This window comes from Talpa occidentalis, unplaced genomic scaffold, assembly GCF_014898055.3.
Source record: "Talpa occidentalis isolate TD23 unplaced genomic scaffold, MPIMG_talOcc4v2.1, whole genome shotgun sequence".
Taxonomy (NCBI): Eukaryota; Metazoa; Chordata; class Mammalia; order Eulipotyphla; family Talpidae; genus Talpa; species Talpa occidentalis.
The window spans coordinates 129,511,435-129,530,820 of record NW_026555331.1 but is presented as its reverse complement, the minus strand read 5'-3'; the positions used below and the strand labels follow the sequence as shown (position 1 = coordinate 129,530,820).

Here is a 19,386-nt window from a genome sequence, read left to right as displayed (position 1 = left end):
TGTTACTTGCTCTGTACCTAGGGGAGCTAAGTGCTTCCTAAATATTTGTTGAATGTTCTTTCTGGAGAGAACATTATCTGAGAATGACTCTCATGACTGCCTTTATAACTAGAGTAATAGAGGGACTTACACAATTAATTTAGTGGATTGGTGTTTATTGTTTGAGACAAGCGATTTCTCTCCCTGCTGCAAAATGTGATGCTCAGGATCAAACAAGAAAGAATCAATTGGCCTAATTAAACTAATTGATGAGGAAATCTCACTCTGGGGTCTCACAATTCCATTTCCTTGACAGCTCTTGGTATGTCCATTCCCAGCTATATAGTATAACTGCTTATAATATAGAAAAAGCAAATAGTGAACCATGATTAATGGGACATTTTAATTGTTCCTTTGAGAGATTAATGGTGCCTTGTAAAATGCACTATTAAGTCTGTTCCTTACTTCTGGCATTTGTTTTTGAGAACAAACACGTAATTACTAGAGAGGAAGTCTCAGAGGAAGTACTTTTAGGATTAAATAGGCATTTCTCCCACTAGCCTAAGACTAAGATTTTTCTCAATTGTTTCTTGTTTTTACCATGTTTGCTGATATGGTACCAATGTCTGTAGAAATCAATCAGGCAAACTGAGAACCTTAAAAGAAGATGTTAAATGTAAAGCTTGTTAGAACCTGCTTCATTCTCTCTTACCTACCCCTCCCAGCATCCCCAGGCAGCTCAGCCACGCCCCAGGTGCTATGGCCAACCTGGATAAGCAGGGTGATCTAAAGACTGAAGTGATTCAACACAAGCTAGCATTGCAGCTTGTCTGGTTCTGAGTGTGTGTTCCCCTTGGCATCACTAAGACCATGCCTCCACTTCTGATCTTTGGGATTTGACACCCCCTCCCCCCCACCAATCTGGTCTTGCTAGGAGTTCACCTAGCATCAACATTTCTTGAGCTCTGGGGTTCTACATTATCTTTACATTGGACCTTCCCACTCCTTCCTCAACCTACCTGCCAGGATCTAGATCTGGCCTTAGAACTGCAAGTCTTCACTCCCAATACAGATGAAATCTGGAATTCCCCCTTGCCAAATGCTGCCCTCCCACTGTGAAAATACAATCATTTCTTTCTGCACTATGGTGACACCACAGTTTGCATGGATCATGATCTATTATAGAGAAGCCCTGGAGCACAGTGGTTAAAACTTGGGCTCTGGGGTCTCACTGTCTGGGTTCAAATTCTGACTCTACCACTTGCTACCTGAGCAAATGGTTAAGTCTGACTTTCCTTATCTGCAAAATGAATATGACTGTGATAATAACAAACGCACCCACTTCAGAGGACCCTAGGAGGAGGAAGGAAAATAATCTCTGCTATGGATCTAGCCTGGCTGGATGCTGGGGGATGTATCCCATCACTTGTTTCACTTCTGCCTGCACACCCAACACCCCTTGATTGTCCCCATTGCATTGAAGTTAGCCCTTTCATTAGTAAAGGCCATATCTCATCAAGTCACTTTTGGATTTAAAAGTACTCTGCAAGCACAAGGGACTAACTGTGGTGATGATCATGGGTGCTAGGGTGGTGGGAGAACTATGGGGACTACACCTGAGGGGAGAAATCAAATACTGTCCAAATATGAACAACGATGGAAGACAAAAGTGTGAGGGTGTAGGGCAGGATACTGAAAGTGAACTACTTCACAGATTTGGTGACTGCACCAGTTTGTGAAGTAAGTTATGAGGAGTCAGTTACTATATATTTATATCTATTTTTCTTTTTTTTTTTTAATTCTTTTTTTTTTTAAAGAGGCACGTATTTTATTTATTTATTTGTTTGTTTGTTTATACAAGCACTGGGTACAGTCAGAAGCGCGGGAGGGTGAGAGAATTCACCAGAGCCAGAGCGGGGAGCAGAGCAGGCAGAAGGACCGAAGTACACTGCTGAGGGGAGCAGTGGGCGGCAGGAGAGGTCTGCGCGCCATGTGGGACTCTCCTCCGGTGGGCGGGGAGCGGAGCAGCTTGGGATCGAACCGGCGCCGCAGAGGACGCGGGGAGCCTCGCAACCCAGCGCTCAACCGCTGCGCCACCGGGGAGGCCCTATATCTATTTTTCTTGATACTTTTAAGTGCCCTGTAATTAATGTAGAGACTGTTTCCCTTAATTCTTACCAGGTTTCTGTGATTTTACATATTTAATCCATCTCTGCCATCTCTTTTTTTCCATTAACTATGTAGATGAAAATCTCAAAAAAATATGCATCTTACAGGGAGATATATTTTACTTTAAACTAAAATAATAAAATTTATGAGTCAGATGAAATGATCTTAAATAAAAAAGCCACATTATGGTCTACAAAGGGACACGTATTTCGCTGGACACAGAAGGCCTTGTTGATCTGGCTCCTGCTTGTGTCCCTTTGCTCCTGCTTGTGTCCTGCTTTGTCCCTTGGCTAAACTGACCTATCCTTAGTGTAGCCTATCCCAGAGCATACCAGCTGCCCTCTATTTTGGCCCTTTGCTCCTGCTGCTCCCTTTGCAGGGACTCCTAGTGCACATGCCTCTTAAACACTTGCTCAGCTTTGGAAACTGCTGAGAACTCTTCGCTTTGTTCCTGATGGTAGTTCATTCCTTAGTTACATGACTTCACTCATATTTGTTTACATGTGTCTTTCCCCATAAACTCTAAACCCCCTGGGGTCAGGAGCAATGGGTTAATACTCAGTGAATGCCTAGCCCAATGGGGTCATAGACATGGCAACACTGTGCAAAGAAATGAGTATGGGGATCTTGGAATAGATGTGTACAAAGTTTAGCCCAGCACAAGGACAAAGGACCTTGTGGTTCTTTCTTTATCTCTGCTGGTTTTCTTTCCAATCTCCTATTTTCTCACTACTTGGACCTAGAAGTTAGCATTTCCTCCATCTCATTCATTGTAAATGAGAAAAATGTGATTACATTTAATACCTGCAACAAACAGGAAATGACCAGTGTAACCTTTGGACATAATTTATCTTTTTACATAGAATCTACTAATGTCCTTGCTCAGGAAAGATTTATATATGAGCACAGTAATGCAAAATTCCATTTTTAAACTGCTACAAGACAGAATATTAAACACATACATACACCAGCAAACTTTACTAAACCTAAAAATTAAAAATGCCAGGTTCTTAATGACCTTAACAGCTAACAATAACTAAGGGAAGCTCGGCTGTATCTTTCGGAATAGTATGTACTTCCCCTGCCTTGAAATAATTACCAACAAGAGACTTCTTTTCTAGGCTCAATGAAGAAAACAACATGTATTTGATATTTGAAATATCAGCATAGTTCCCATGAAAGGCAGGAAGTATATATTCTGTGCAGGTGTAAATCTGTTCTACCAATTAATTTTCTTGTTAGTTGCACAGTACATGGATCAGGCAGATTTCCTTTAAGAGAAAATTAAAAACACTTCCCCCACCCTAAACAATGGTTCATATGAAAGCAGGCCATTTTATGTTTCCTGGACTAACTGAAAAATAGTTAAAAACTATTTTAAACATTTTAATCTTTGATTGAGCAGCTGACAAAGTATATGATGGAGGAATGTCAGTTTCATTAACCCTATGGTTCAGAGAAAGAAACTAAGATCTGAGCATGGAGTAGGTTGGTGCTTAAGAGTTCTACCTCTAAGTTATAATGTACCTTGGTGGATGTAATGAAGGAAAGGAGAATGGTGACACTGGAGAGTAGAGAAGAAAGGCATGATGCCTGGAATATGGAAATTTTTTCTGTTCTGCTGAAAAACAGTGTGAGTAGGAACTTCCAGTGTATTCCAGGTATAGGAATTAGCAACATTGTCAATTCATTTGAAGCCATATAATTTTTCTTTTAAACTGGGACAATTCGGAACATGAAAAGGTCACTATTAGTAGTTACTCTGGGCAGGTCAGTACTAACTGATCTGTATGTGACACCCTTGAACATATAGCTGCCCCACTCCTGGGTCACCTTGAGGCACTAAGCTTGGAGTTGGCAGTAAGTCCATTGCCTCTAGGGATGGGGAACCATTGAACAAGATTGATTTGGGAGCCCTCCATGGTATTTCAAAATTCTGGCAGGGTTTAAGCTGACAAAAGCCTCACACATTCTTTTAGCAGACAGAATATCTAGAAGTATAGAGTGTGACTAGTCTTTTCTCTTAGGTAGAAACAATAAAGGTGTAATCATCTTTATGTAAACCTTGTGGACACATATCTAAACCAGACTTCACAATGTAATTATCTAGGGAGATTTGGAAAACACAGATCCTTAGGTCCCACCCCAGATATTCAAACTTAGTATATCTTGGATGGGCCCAGACATCTGTATTCTTTTTTTTTTTTAATTTTTAAAAAATTATTTTATTCATACAAGAATGGGGGTACAGACTAGAGGCACAGGAGGGTGAGGGGATTCACCAGAGACAGTGGGGAGCAGAACAGGTAGATGGACCAAAAGCATTGCTGAGGGGAGCAGTGGACGAGATAGGAGAGGTCTGCTGCACCATGTGGGTATCTCCCTGGCCGGCCGGGAATCGAACCTGCGTGACAGAGACTGAGGACAGCATCACAGCAGGGCGCTCAACAGTGCCACCGGGGAGGCGCAGACATCTGTATTCTACAAAATGCTCCTGGTGATTCCGATGTTGATTTTGGATTTTTAAAAAGATGACATGTTTTTAAAAAAGTCTGCAAATTTCAAAGTTTCAGTAGAAGACCAGGATTTAAGAACCATTATGAAGAAAGAGAATATTAGAGAAAAGCTGAAATATTTCTCATTATTTAATCACAATCTTTATAGAATCCAAGCAGAGGCCAATTGTTTGAAAGATATATGTTCTTTCTTGGACTCAGAAAGAATTCAAGACTTGATAAATAAGGTGATTTCTGAACTAAGTCTTCAAGGTTATGAGGTCTTAACAGAGAATAGAATTTGGTAAAGGAATTTCAGAAAAAGTTTGCAAGAAAACTATGAGAGAGTCAATGGGATAGCAATAAACTCTGTGTGGGCAGTGCACCTATCCAGCTTGTTCTCTATTGTAACCCCTGGCACATGATAGTAGTTGCATAGTAATCATTTACGTAAAGGTGAATGGCATTGTATGGGGGTGGGAAAGAAGCTATCATATGAACATGACTCTCCTTCTTTAGTGTTAAAAATATTGAAATATTGACACATAAAATAACTTGCCAGAATGCCTTTAGGGATGGTGTTCTTTAGCTTCTATTAGCCAAAAAAATTTGCCTTGTATTTATAAGCACAACTCTCAGGGACTACTGAGGAAGAGAAATCTATTGGCCTGATACACTCCACCCCCTCCTTTGTTGTCCAGTTCCACACTAATCGTACTAGATACTTTCTCGTTGAAGGAGATCATGAAAGCATTAAGTCATGTTGAAACCGAAAATGATCTGATTACTATGTACATGCCTTCTCTTGACTGTTAGAAGAAAAATAATTTTGTGTTGGTGCATATATTGGAATCAATACATTAAAATTTTAGAGGAGATAGTAACAATTGTTGCAAAAATATGTTTTCATATGCTGGCACAATACTTCTTTCACTCTATCAAGGTGCCTCTGAGAACATATGTTTTAGGTATATTTCTAGGGACTGATGATTTCTTTCTTAGGAATTTCTTTAAAAGAGGTATAGAATGTAAATCTTTTTCCACTAGGGCCTTAGAGTACAGAAGATAATATGCATACAGGTCCAGAGTGTGGAAGAAAGAGTGTACTTCTTGGCATAAACCACCTTTGTATGAAAACACCAACCCTACCATTTTCCCACTGCAAACCCAACCAAGAGAATTATAAAAGGGGCCCACAGGTCAGTGCATATAGTCCTGTTTTAGGAACCAAGTCTCTCTGGCCATTTCATCACAGAAAATTTAGGTTGAAAGTAGGGCTAGCTAAAAAGCAGTTTCATTTGAGATGAAAATGTCTGTTATTTTATGGACTTGAGTGGGCAGGATGCATAAGCAGGTGGTTTTTGAAATTACTGGACTTTACAGATGCTGCTTGCTATTGCAGCTGTTCTTACTCTAAGCCCCTTTAAAATGAAGCCAATACTGCTGTTAATTGGAAGAATAATTTATATCATGAGCTTTAAACTGAAGGGTATTTAGTGAATCTTGTCTTAAATTTTAATAAATAATATGAAATTTTGTTCAGTTGGAAACAAAGTTAGCTTAATTCCTCAATATTTTTTGACTAATTAGGAAATGAAGAAAAAGACTTTATTTTAATAATCATTTAAAATGTATATCATTGCTAGCTAAAATTGAAAATTTCAGATGCTTATGCAAAAATAATATCCTCCATGTTAGTATTGTTCTTTACTCAGAAATGTGAGAATTACTCCCGAGCAAATATAACTATGATGTTCTTTTACAAGTTGGGGATTCTGAATTTCATGCATGATCTCATATGTGGCAGAATATCAATCACCATCTTGTGAAACTATCTCCTAAACAAACAAACAAAAGAGATACCAATTCCAACAGAAGAGACTATTAACATGGCACTGAGTGTTTTGAGGCAATCTGAGCTTTTAAATCTTAGGCTTTGATTATATGTATATTAAATAAACATAAAATTAGAACATTATCATTATGTTGCTATTAATCACCACTCTATAATGCTTTCTAGTTTAAAGGTGTCACAGAAATAGTTAGGCTGTTATTCTGAAACTAAATTGATCTGATTAACATGTGAATACCTTTTCTTTATCACCAAAGAAAATTTTGAGTCTGCGCATATTTAAGTATCATTACATTCAAGTTATAGAATAGAAAGTTGCAAATGCATATTTTTATTTCCAACAAAGATCTCTTCTCAGATGTCCTGATTTGTCTCAGAACTAATCTCAGAGTCAGCTCAACTCATTTGTACCTTCATGACAATAGTCTCTGTGAATCACATAATCTTCTCTATTCTCCCCTTGTAATGCATCTCAGAATATCTCTCTGGATGGTAACCATGTGAAAGTATGGATGCATCTTAAACTTCTTTAGCCATTAAATTTCTCTTAATATTCATATAGAGTAATTAGAGTTTATCCTGGTAACCATCTTGTTTCCTGTCCAATTCTAAGATTCTGTCATTTTGTGTTTACATGGTTCTATCCCCAGTGTTACTGTCCTTTTCATTTCCTATCTGGACCACAATGCTCTTACATCTTAACTGTTCTTTGTTCACCCAGTCTAGCTACCTTTTATCACATGCAATATCTTAACCAGTAATGTTCCAGAAAGCCCTCCTTTATCATGCTGGATGTCTTTCTTGCTTTCTCAATGCTGACATGATGAATTCAAAACTCATGAATATGGATAGAGGACTCTGCCACCTGGGCATGATCATTTTTTTAAATCTTTGTGACATATCACTGTGCTATCTGGACCCTCTAATTCCATCAAATGGGTTACTAAACCTTCTGGCTCATGCCCTGTGTGAAATAATCCTACCCTCTTGTCTGGCTCATTCACAATATTCTCCTGTGATTTTCTCAGCTATTTGCATCCCATCTGTCTTTTATGACCCAACTCAGATTGTATCTCCTTCATGCCTTCTCCATTCAACCATCCATAATGCAGACTTCTTTTCTCACCCCATTGTCCTATTCTTAATAGGGCCTCTCTAATGTTTAATATCCATAGCACTCACTTTTTAAAAAACTTTATTAAGGAATAATGATAAATATAATTAATTATATATATTTAAGGTATAAAATGTGACTATTTGCTATATCTTTATATGTGGAATGAATATCAAAATCAAGATAAGTAATAATCACTTTTTAAAAACCTTTTTATTATGTAAGTAATATTCAGTATTACTTACTTTTGATTTATTATTGTATAATTTGTTCTATTTCCAAAATGATGATGAGAAGGCTTACAATAGAGATCACATAAAACAGCATGGCAATTAAAAAGAAAGTAAAAATGTAAAACAATATGTGGGAGAGAATAAATAACATTGACTAGTGAAACTTAAAATTTAGCTATTTTTTTCCTGCAGTCAAAGCAAAAAATAACCAGTAAGCTGCCATTTGACAGTGACTTACTATTGTGATGTTATGTACGTATTTAAAAAAAGCTTTTTAATCTAAATGCATCTTTTCTCATGAACTCTAATATTTGTCACTGGTAGGACTTATATAGAAAGCCTTTGTAGTATGTAGCAGTGTAAAGTCTAGCAGATGATGAGAGTTTAATAAAGGAATTTGTTGATGAATCATTGAATTTGTGATGTATAATAAATTTTAGCTATTTTTTAATCAAGGAAGTAGAAATAAATAAATAATGAGCTAATGAATGAAAACAAGACATAGGAATTTCAGAGAGCGAGTGAAGGGTCTAATGATATGACTGTTTTAATTAGGGGACATCTTCAAAATCATTCATTACCTATTCTTATTTGGATAAATGTCCATACAGAGATTTTATCATATGCGTGGCAGTAAACCTTGAGTAAGATGGTAAATCTATTTTATTGGAACCAAATAGTATAAGCTAATTTATGTCATTATCACTAGAATAATACTCTACCTTCTTGATATATAAACTCATGGCATACCCAGCTTCTGAGTTTTCTTTCCCTCCCTAAATAACTGTTTTATGGGACTGGAAAGATACTGTGCAGATACATGATGGTGTTCTTCACACTGTACATTGGGGTTTCTTCTCTTCCCAATCTAGAGTTATTTTTTAAACTTCGTATGACGACCTCAAAATGCAGATACATGATGGTGTTCTTCACACTGTACATTGGGGTTTCTTCTCTTCCCAATCTAGAGTTATTTTTTAAACTTCGTATGACGACCTCAAAATGCAGGGAACACTCTAGTCTGGTGCTGTCCAATGGCAATGTCTGTGATGATGAAATATTCTATATCTGTATTGTCACATACTGTAGCCACTAACCTCAAATGTTAAGAACCTGGAATGTGACTAACATGACTGAGTGACTGCATTTGGTATTAATTACTTGAAATTTAAACTGAAATAGTCACAAGTGGTTAGTGCTTACAGAATAGACCAGAGCAACGTTCACAGAGCTGCTTGCTTTTAGAACATACTTTCCACTTTCCGTTCTCGATCTGGTGCCTTTAAGAGTAGATTCAATTGACTACTGTTTCCTTATTATCATGTGAAATTTCAACCTACTATGCATTAACATGAAGCTCTGGATGTCTTTATCATTTTAATATGTCTATGTCACCGAAAGTAAAATTTAGAGAAAATTGTTCAGTTTCTTATCATTATGCTTGTGTTTGGACTAACAAATAATGGCACTCTTGGGGCAGAATTTGCATTGGTTGTCTGGGTCTCTAACTGCTGGGCTTTCTCTCAAATCTTCTCTCAGCAGAACATCTGAGAAAGTGGACCCACCAATCTTCTGAAGGTGGATTTTTCTGTCTGACTGGCTTGTTTTGTTCATAGGAACAAGTGGGCGGGGTCTGCTTTCTCTCGGCCAGCAGGAGCTTGCTCTAACTATTCCTTTAGTTTCTTTAATATGAGAATCCTCACACTTGCTCTTTGAAATGTTATTTTGTAAACTGCTATTTCCTCTAAGCCTGTTATACTTTTTTCCATCTGTGCTGCAGTCTCTTTTCCCAGTGGGGCCTTTCTTTCTCAACTTAATCATGCCATGTGTGGAGACCCACATCCACATTGCAGGCCTCTCTGACTCATCCCAGGAGGTTTATTTGCTCCAGAAATCCCACTCACACTACATGGAACAACAGAGAGGCTCCAATGAAGCCAGTTCTTCCTGAAATCCTCTTTTCCTTATACCCTTACCTTCTTGTCCAAAACCACATGAGAAGAGAAAAAAGCAAAAATACTTTTCTCCTTTAAAGTAGTATTTTTAGTAAATAGTTTTTAGCAATTCTGATTTCATGCTTATAAGCTACTTTTGTTATTGCTGCTTTTAAATATCTGGCTAGTAGAAAAACCTGCCAATGCTCCAATTTTCCTTTTTCCTCTACCAGCAAGCCAAGAGAGTCAATTCTGACAGTTATATTTTCCTTCCAGTTACAGATTAAATTGTTCCCCCATTTTGAAATGTATTATTCATAAATGTGCACAGGCTCTGAATATCTATAGCTCCTCCCATCCATGGATAGGAGGCAGTGTGGGTGGAAATTGCTCATCCACCCCACTTGTTGCTCTGAGGTTGTATAGAACTGGGTCTTCACACTGCAATTTTTGAGGCTTGTACTTTCCTTGGCCCTCCAGTCCCTCAAAGAAAACCCTTTGCCAAGGATGGCTCAGTCCCATGATTTCCCAATGCAGAAGGATTCAGACAATAAATCCCTCTGACTTGATTTGCTAAGAGGGCCAAAGTTGAATAACATAATGATAATAAAAATCTAACCACAGAGTCATAAGTTTGACCAACAGTTGGTTACATTAACCTATTTTAATCTCACCAAACACACCCTAAAAGATCCATAGAAACTCCAACCTGAATGAGCCTCTTAGCTCAGGGAAAACTGAGGCAGGAAGCCACTAAGGAAGCAACTTTCCACCCTTAGCTACAGGTGTCTGTGGGAGAGACCAAGAGGTTGCATAAATTTGCTTAGCTATGCACCACTGCCATGTGTTTTCAGTTAAAATGCACTTTATGTATGCACATATACAGTATACACACGAGTATATATGTATACATATGTGTTTATAATTGTTTTAAATCTGAAGCACTTCATCTTTATTATTTTACTAAAAATCACTTCAAGTTATCTTAACTTTAGCTGGGGGAATCTGCCCTTCTGTATTTAACTCCCATTTTTGGCACAAATGATCTGTCAGCTTTATGTGAATAACACATCAATGTGATGTGTAATTCTATGTGAATTACACATCGTTCACTACACTTTTAACTCAAGGAATGCGGGTCTGTCTGTTCACCAGAAGCAAAGTGCAGTTATATGAACTCTTTCAAAACTTAAGTTAGCGAAATTCCTGCTGAATTTACCAGCAGGAGGGGCCAGAGGAGATGTGACATTTCTGATGAGCTCGGGAGCCTCCACACGTTAAGCCCAAAATGCTATATGTGGCAAAGATAGGGAAAGCTGTACAGGCTGCTGGCCAGAAGAAGGCTCTCCAGGCCCTGACAGCCAGCCCTCGGGGGACATCCCTTCCTCGCTGGCCACCTCACCTTACCTTGACCACGTCGTCGTTGAGATGCTTGGGATCGCGGTTCACCAGGTCAATCTCCTTGGTGTGCGCGTCGTACATTTGCTTCTCGTTCATCTCCTCTGCCATTGCCTTGTTGTTGGGCTTGTAAATGTTGCCCTGTTCCCGGATGGGAACAGTGTAGAGATGTCCCTGCGAAGGGCGGACGACCAAGAGAGGGAGGGTGGCACCGGCAGTGGGAAGAAAATTTCAAAAAGAAAAACAAGTGATCAGAAGTCAGCCTGGCAGCCGGGCAAAGCTCGAGACTCAAAATCGCGCTGACCGCTTCGGCAGCGGTGGCTCAGCGCACAGTCAACTCCTTGGCGCCGCAAGCTTTTTAAGAGGATCTACAAGACACCACACCCCTCGGTACCAGGCAGGGAGCTCCAGCCTCCCCCGCCTGCCGCCAGGGGTCAGGGCAAACCCCGCGGCGCGGTTCGCCCCAGCCCCGCCCGGCGCACGCCCTGCCGGCTGCACCACGCGGAGACCCTGGTTAAGGAGGGGACCAGACCTCGGGTTTCTCTCCCTACGGTGCTTCTCCGCGCCACTCTCGTCTCGAGTGCTTCACCTGCTTCATTTCCCGTCCCCTTCCCCGGCCGCATGTCCCCTCCATAGTATTCCATAATCCCTTCCAGCTTTATCCCCCGACCATGGAATATTCCGGGCTTCCTGACCGCGTCTTCCTTTTTCACCTGCTCTTGTAACCCCAGCCCTCTCTATCCCTCCTAAGCTCTCCCCATCCGCGCTGTGGCCACGGTCTTCCATGCTCCGGTGTCTGGGCGGAGCAATGCCAGCTGCACAACTCCCCCGACCCACTCTGGGGTCACTCCAAGGCTGCCTGCCTGTGCGTGAAGGCTGTGCTTGGAAAAATGAGGTCTAGACTCCAGCCGAGCACCCAGATGGTGGTGGCAGTAGCGGAGCGGAGAGGTAAAGGAGGGTAGGTCTGCCCCTCTCCAAACACCCCTGCCAGGCGCCGAGTTGCTGGGAGAGTTCTTGAGGTGACCCAAGAGCTTTGGAAAGTGCAAACAAGACGCGCGCTGTTGTCCCAGTCAGCCGGTGCAGGCGCCTGGCGGGGGAGTCGCGGTGACCGTCCCCGGGATTTCGGGTGAATGACCTTCCACCCTGCGCTCCAGCTCCCCGCCTCCCAGCAGGAAGGGACCAGACCATGGGGATCCTGCAAAAAAAATTTAAAAAACAGCACCCCCACCCCTCCAGGAATAAGCCCTCTCTTCGGCACACCCAACTGCAGATCCTGACGCCCCTGTCCGCGTTTCTCTAGCCTAGGAGACCCCTTGCACCGAAGGAAACAAACATTCCTGTCTCCTCTTCATCTCCCCGCCCAGGCCCGTTCCTCCGCAGTGCCGGCGCGAGAGGAGTGCCCCGAAGTGGAGAGAGGGTTGGGGCAAGGAAAGCAGCCGGAATATTTGGAGTGGGAGTTAGCAGAAACAGGCACTCTTCAGCGCCCTAGGACCGGCGCGTACCCACCCAAGCCTACCTCGGAGTCTACGTATTTGCCCCCAGACATGCTGGCCCGAGGCTGGCTGACGGCTGTGAGGAGATTTCCCCGGGCTGTGATTTAAGGGAACTGAGGAAGGAAGATCTTGTATTGTATGGGGCGGGGGTTGGGGGGTGGGGAGCAATGCCGGGGGGCGGTGGCGGCTGGGAGGGAGCCTCCTGGCCACCCGCCAAAGGTTTGTTCTGCTCTGGGTTGGCTGGGACGTGCGCTGCGCCGGGTCTAGGCACATCCCCAAGGTTCTGGCAGCAGAGGGCGGGGAGAGCCCGCAGGCAGCAAACAGTGCAAAAGCGGTTTACTGGTGCTGGGCTGCTTGGGCAGATGTTTTAAACCTGGGGCAATAGTTTCCCAGCTATGAGTTTCTAAGAGGCGTCCAGAAGAGAGCAAATGTTTTCCAAGTGCATCATCCCAGCAGGGATGGTGAGTGGTAGGGGAAGCCCAGGCTTCTGCAAAGATGCCCAGTATGGGCATCCAGCTTCAGGAAGAATTCTGCCCTGCTCTGAACCCTTTCTTCCCATGTTCCATCGCTGCCTAAGATACAACTATCTCCTGTTTTGACAGCAAAAGTTAAATATCTATATTTCTCCTAGAACTTTTAGGTGCTTTTAACATTTATTTATTTTAAATGATTTATTTATGCATGTATGCAAGAGCTGGGGCGTCGGCCAGAGGGGTGTGTGTGTGTGTGTGTGTGTGTGTGTGTGTGTGTGTGAGAGAGAGAGAGAGAGAGAGAGAGAGAGAGAGAGAGAGAGAGAGAGAGCAGATTCACCAGAGACAGAGTGGGGAACAGAGCAGGCAGACTGACTGAAATACACTGCTGAGGGGAGCAGCAGGATAGACATGAGAGGTGTGCTGCTCCATATACCATATGTGGGTTATCTCCCTGGCCAGGGATGAACTCACGCTGCAGTGGATATCAATAGCTTGATCGCGCTGTGACTTTAACCCCTGCGCCACCAGTGAGCCCCCATGCTTTTAACATTTAAACACAGAAAGGAATCCATGTGCATGTGTGTGTGGTGTGCTTTTGGTGACAATTGTTTGCATCTTTAGTGTGCAGACTTGGAGAATTTAACGTTTCCCAACACAACTGAAAGATCTCCCAAATGCTTTGAAATAAGAAATGTAATTGTTAAATTTTTCTATAACTTTATTACTGACTTTTTCTGTAACTAAGAAAATCCATGACAACAGGTTATGCCAAGTTTACAAGATGTATAAAATATTTACAAATGTAGAAATATTTAACTGGACCTTCAAATTTACTAGAGAAAATTATTTTTTTAAATAAATGCGTTGACTGTGAGACTTGGATTTATTTTTTTTTACTAATTGATTGAAATGTAAAAAATTGTTAACAATTAAAATATGTCTTCCTGAATTTTGGATTTTCTCTATACCTTATTGTAATTCAGCCCCAGACAAGATGAACAATAATCATTTTCTTTTGGGTTTTGGTAAGTCAGGATAATCACTATCTAAAAATGTGAAGGCTATTTTACCTAATGCCTAAGGTTCTATATATAAAATCAAAAGTCAAATTGTGACTTGAAAAAAAAATAACTGGGAAGATACCTAAAGGGACAGAGATTAAATTAAAGATAATGGAAGTCTAGAAAGGCAAAAAAACAATAGTGTAGCGTAAGAAAAAGAGTAGGGAAAATAGAATATTGAACACTTAGATTTGGTTATATAGTAGGAGAGGAGACTTGAAAATATAAAAAAAGAACTATATAGGAGAGGCTATTGTTTAAAGAGGTAGTGCAATTTCCCAAATAATAATAAAAAAAATCAGTTTCAACTGCATGTTGATGAAAATGTCACAAATGTTAGAATGACTTAAATTGTACTAGACACTCATCATTAGAATATTAAAGAATGTCCAGAAGTTGTTTTTTTAGTTTTTTCAAGTTGCCTTTCTAAATTCTTTGAATGAATTTTGTTAACTTGATATGCTAAAAAAGGACAGTGTACTGTTCAATGTGTTTATAGAGCTCAGTTTATCTCTAATGATTGCTAAAAGATTGTTGTTCATCTAACCCTTCCTTTATAAGTTTTGGCTGCAAAGCAGTTGGGGTTATGTTCTATGGAAAAATGTGAAAACCGTTTCCCATCTATTGTTACTCAGTCCTCAGCTGCGATGAGTAATCTTGACTATGAAAAAAATCAACAGGAACAGGGAGACAGTGTGTCCTGCATTCCAGCAAGGAAAGGACTTACTGGGGAGGCCAGTGAGTGAATGCTTAACTAGGGTTCAGAGAAAGGAAAGCAACTTCACTGGGGAAGTCCATGCCTAAGTTGAATCAACAACACAGGGAATCATAATGATCAGTGAAGCGTTGTCAATGCCAAAAATGAATCCCTAATGAGAGGAGAAACCACAAACTCTTCTTTAACCTGCCTCAACAAGAACCTGGCACCAAAGATAAACATCTTATTCTGGTTATAATAGCTGACTTGGAGAATTGGCTCCAACTTTATGAGATATAAAGAAAAGATGAAGAAGAACATTGTTAGCATAGGACAAGACTTGAAATGAGTAGATGATATAAAAACTAAAATATTGGGCCTCCCTGGTGGCGCAAGACACAGTGCTATCAAAATATTGCCAGCCACTGTAACATGAGTTCAATCCCAGGCCAGGGAGCTAACTTATGTGGCACAGCAGTCCTCTCCTATCTAGTCTGCTGCTCCCCTCAGTCGTGTATTTCAGCCAATTCAGCTGTTCTGCTCCCACTGTCTGTGATGAGTTTTCTCACCTTTGTACCTTTGGCCTACACCCCAGTTCTTGTATGCATAAATAAGTAAAATAAATCTTAAAAAAAACTAAAATATTGTTTTATTTTGTACCCACAAAGATAACATCGGGCTTGGAGGCAAGTTAATAACTTTCTCCAAATCATTTACTAAAAACTGGGCAAATGATGATGTATTTGTTTTCTATTATTTAAGTAACCTTAGAGGTCAGTTTATGCATTACATGTTACTAAAAATAACAGAGCTAATGGATAAACATCATTCAGCCCAACCAGCTTAGAAAGGAGGAAACCAAGGTTTAAATATGTGAAAAAGATTTGGTCCTAAGAAGTTTTGTGGGGAACGAAACATTTTATAGTTGACAAGTTACTGTAACACCTTTTAGCAACTTAGGTAACAAGGATTCTTAAGTAGTCTAGCGAGGTCTTGCTTATGGCAACATTGTGAGGTTAGTTGCTTTTTTGTGTTCTCTCTACTTCTTTACTCCTTTACCCCCTGTCAGCAGCCTCACCCCCAACCTTTTCTCCCCTAGATCCTTATTTCCTATCCCCAGTACACTAGGGACTTATCTTACTTGCAACTGACTTCACTTAAATCCCACTCTAGGATTATGAATTTAAGGTTTGGTCACTTACAATAATATCAAAGTTTTAAGAAGCAATCAACTGTCCAACATTTGCCAATACTCAGAAGCCTAAAACTGCCTCTGTGGATGAGTTCAGAAAGGGGAGTTTAACTTGTGTAATAATAGGGGTTATCACTAGGTATGATACCAAAACAATGAATGAATAGCAGGGCAGGGTCATTCAGCAATCATTCCAGACTTGGACCACAGTTCTGGAGCTGTGTCTTAGAGCCCTGCTGGCTCAATGCTGGATCTTTTGGAGTTTGGGGGCTCTTAGGGGAAGGTTAAGAGAGGAAGGTTACACTTCAGGGCAGTGACTACATGCAAGTATGTGGATGTCAGTATTTTTTATAATTTCTGTGTTCAGCTGAATTCACTTTAATTTTCACCATCATCATTTCACACTTGTTCCCTATTCAGTCCCATCTTCTGAGTTCCTTTGAAACATTCTTCCCATACATACTGTCCCATCTTCCATTCCTTCCATTTTATACATGGAAAGAAAAGGCTTTCTAGGCCAGACTTGCCTCATCACCTGCTCCCTTCCTATTCCTATTCTAGTTTGAAGGCTTCACTGGAAATTTCCTTAGTTTGGGTGGGCCTTTACATTTTTGAGTATTTTAAACCATTTCTAAAAATTAATTTCCTTAAAAAATAAAAAAAAGCAATTATTTCTGTGTTTTAAAAATGTTCCTGACCAAGATGACTAAGAAAGTATTCTTTTTCTGCTCTTTCTTCAAGTTAGCTTCAATTTCTTTATTTATAAAATGGAAGAAACATAATTCACATCTACTCAGTATTGCTGTGAACACTTTGTGAATGGGATGCATTTAAAGTACTGAGGAAATCCTCTAAATCATAGTAGGAGACAAATCTCAATCTATAACTTCAGCATTAAATAAATGTATTTTCCTTTAGTCTTTTTACTATAAAATAGTTCAACCATTTTACAATTTTATTGTAAAATAGTTTAAAAGATAGATAGAAAATAATATAATGAGTACCCATCATCATGTTTGATCAAATCATATCATTTTTGTGTCATTTGCCTCAGACTTTTGAAAATAGAAAACATTAAGGATACTATTGAAGTCCTTGGGCAATGTAACTTTTTATTTTTTTATAGTTGCACTTAATTTTTTATAACTCCCCATTCCTTCGTGGTAGAAACTTCCTCTTAGTCAATTCCTGGTTCCTCCCATTTTGTTGGGGTTACATCTAAATTCCAGGAGTTTGTGAATTGCCAGTGAATCTTGGGGTGAATCTGTGGAGGGGTATATCTTTGCTATGCATCTTGACTGTGCTGATAGGTATATCATCCTGTATGTCCTAATTCATTGGTCCATTCAGGACACTGCTAAAATGTCCTTCATGCTCATACACTATGACCCTCAGGGATAGAGATCCTTTCTTGCTACTTCTGTCTGTTCTTGGGACTCTTACAAATCTGACGAGTCTGGTTGTGCATCACAGAGTCTTCTTGGTGAGTGTGGTGTACCTGCCTCCTATGGTGCAGGGAAACTCTAGGAGGTTGCTACCTCCGTGATTCCTCCCAGAAGCAAGAGGCACAATTACCTCTGCTCGTAGATCCCTCTAATTCATGTGGGCCTTTGCTTATTTTCCCATTTTCCTCTTCTTGAGCAGGAAGCCTTGATCCTATATTGCTCAACATTTCTTTCTCCCTTTCTTTCTCTCTCTCTCCCCCACATCCCCTTTTTTTCTTTCTTTCTCCCTGAATTCCCCCAGTACCAATACTTTTGGAAAAATGAAGTCTTATCTCTGCTTTTCTGCTATAAAAATCCATCTTTGGCATGGGATGGATGGGCTAAGGGAAGGTTCCAGGGCCATCCAGAAGAGAACTTCAATAAATGAAGCAAAAGTGTCATTAGTCACCAGTGTTCCTCTTTCCTTGAACCAAATCCTGCCAAGATTTTGCCAGTAATATCTCTTAAGATCTGTCTGATATTTCTGAATTAAATAAACTCTCAAACTCAAATTCTAAATATATAATTTTAAAACATCTGTGGATATTTACATTTCATTGGTAGTTAAGGCTTCTGCCCTAATTAACCCAAAATATTGACGGTAGAATAATGTCTGGTCTTTGGTTTTCACTACATCAGTTCACTTTACATTTTTCTTATGAAAACAAATAGAATAAATTTGCAAGAGCCTCCTAACCTGAAGAATCTAAGATTCCCTTACAATTTTTTCCCAAGATTCTTTTAATTTTCATAGATCTATCCATTTCATTGAATGTCTTTCTTACTGCACTATACAATTAAGCTCCTTAAATTTATGTGGACTAGAACTTCATATTGTCCTTAAATTAATGTAAATATTTGGGAGGAGTCCTCTTCAAAGTTCTTTGTTTTGTAACCAACCCAGCTGGCTTTAAGTCAGAGCTCCATTATTTAACAAAGGAAACTCTCTTTCCTTTTGACCCTTTCCCTAGGAAATAAACTATTTACCAGGAGAGTTTTTTACCTGGAGAAATTTATCTCTACACTACTCCCTCTACGGCACTTTTGCTTAATCATGAAATACATGAATATGTAGATAGAAAACATATAGAACTCCATAAAGTGTCTGGTCTTTATAGTGAACTTTATTTTCCTATATGATTATTTTCACTAATTTCAAAGAAAATTTGTGATTGCAAAATTAGCTTTTGTACATAGTAGAGGATGGATTTAATTCTGCCCCGCTAGCTTTGATTACAATTAACTCAGCTTACTTTTGGAGGGGGTATGAATGTGTTTTAAAGAAAGTGTGGGAGATAATAGTTATGGGACAGATCATCGAATTCTTTTCATAAGGTTAAGCAAATGATCTTTTTATCTTCTCTTTTCTGTCTGCAGCTGTTTCATCTCACCTCTTTCCATGTCTCACTCAAACTATTTACCAGCAAATACATATGCCAGAAAATACCCCTCCCATTTTCTCTGTGAATGGAGATCTGCCTCCTCCCTTCCCCCCATACTTGCATGAAAGGGCCTTTGCCTCTTAGTGTGATTTAGGGACAGAACAGTATCAGCATTACCTTGGAACTTGCTAGAAATCAGAATCAGAATTCAGATTTACTGAATCTAAATCTGCATTTTAACAAGATTGCCAGGTTATTTGCATGAATGTTAAACTTTGAGAATAAGTGATCTACTGGAAGCTTGAAATTGCACATTTTCTGAAAGCCTTTTAATAGGCAGATGTTATGCCAGCAAATACATATGCCAGAAAATACCCCTCCCATTTTCTGTATGAATGGAGAGCTGCCTCCTCCCTCCCCTACCCCCCAT

The 19,386-nt window shown here is 40.0% G+C and overlaps 1 protein-coding gene and 1 long non-coding RNA gene across 3 annotated transcripts in view; one reads left to right on the top strand and one right to left on the bottom strand.

The window, feature by feature from the left end:
- CAV1 (caveolin 1) overlaps positions 1-12,986 on the bottom strand; it is a 33,501-nt gene extending 20,515 nt beyond the window's left edge. Inside the window, exons 1-2 of the mRNA XM_037512055.1 lie at positions 12,691-12,986; positions 11,184-11,348 (exon numbers count right to left, since the gene is read on the bottom strand). Of these exons, the coding sequence (XP_037367952.1) occupies positions 11,184-11,348; positions 12,691-12,720 (195 nt within the window). The 5' untranslated portion in view covers positions 12,721-12,986. The remainder of the gene's footprint in view (positions 1-11,183; positions 11,349-12,690) is intronic.
- The window catches only part of LOC119251701 (uncharacterized), a 310,608-nt gene that overhangs the window by 111,396 nt on the left and 179,826 nt on the right, over positions 1-19,386 (top strand). The window lies entirely within an intron of this gene.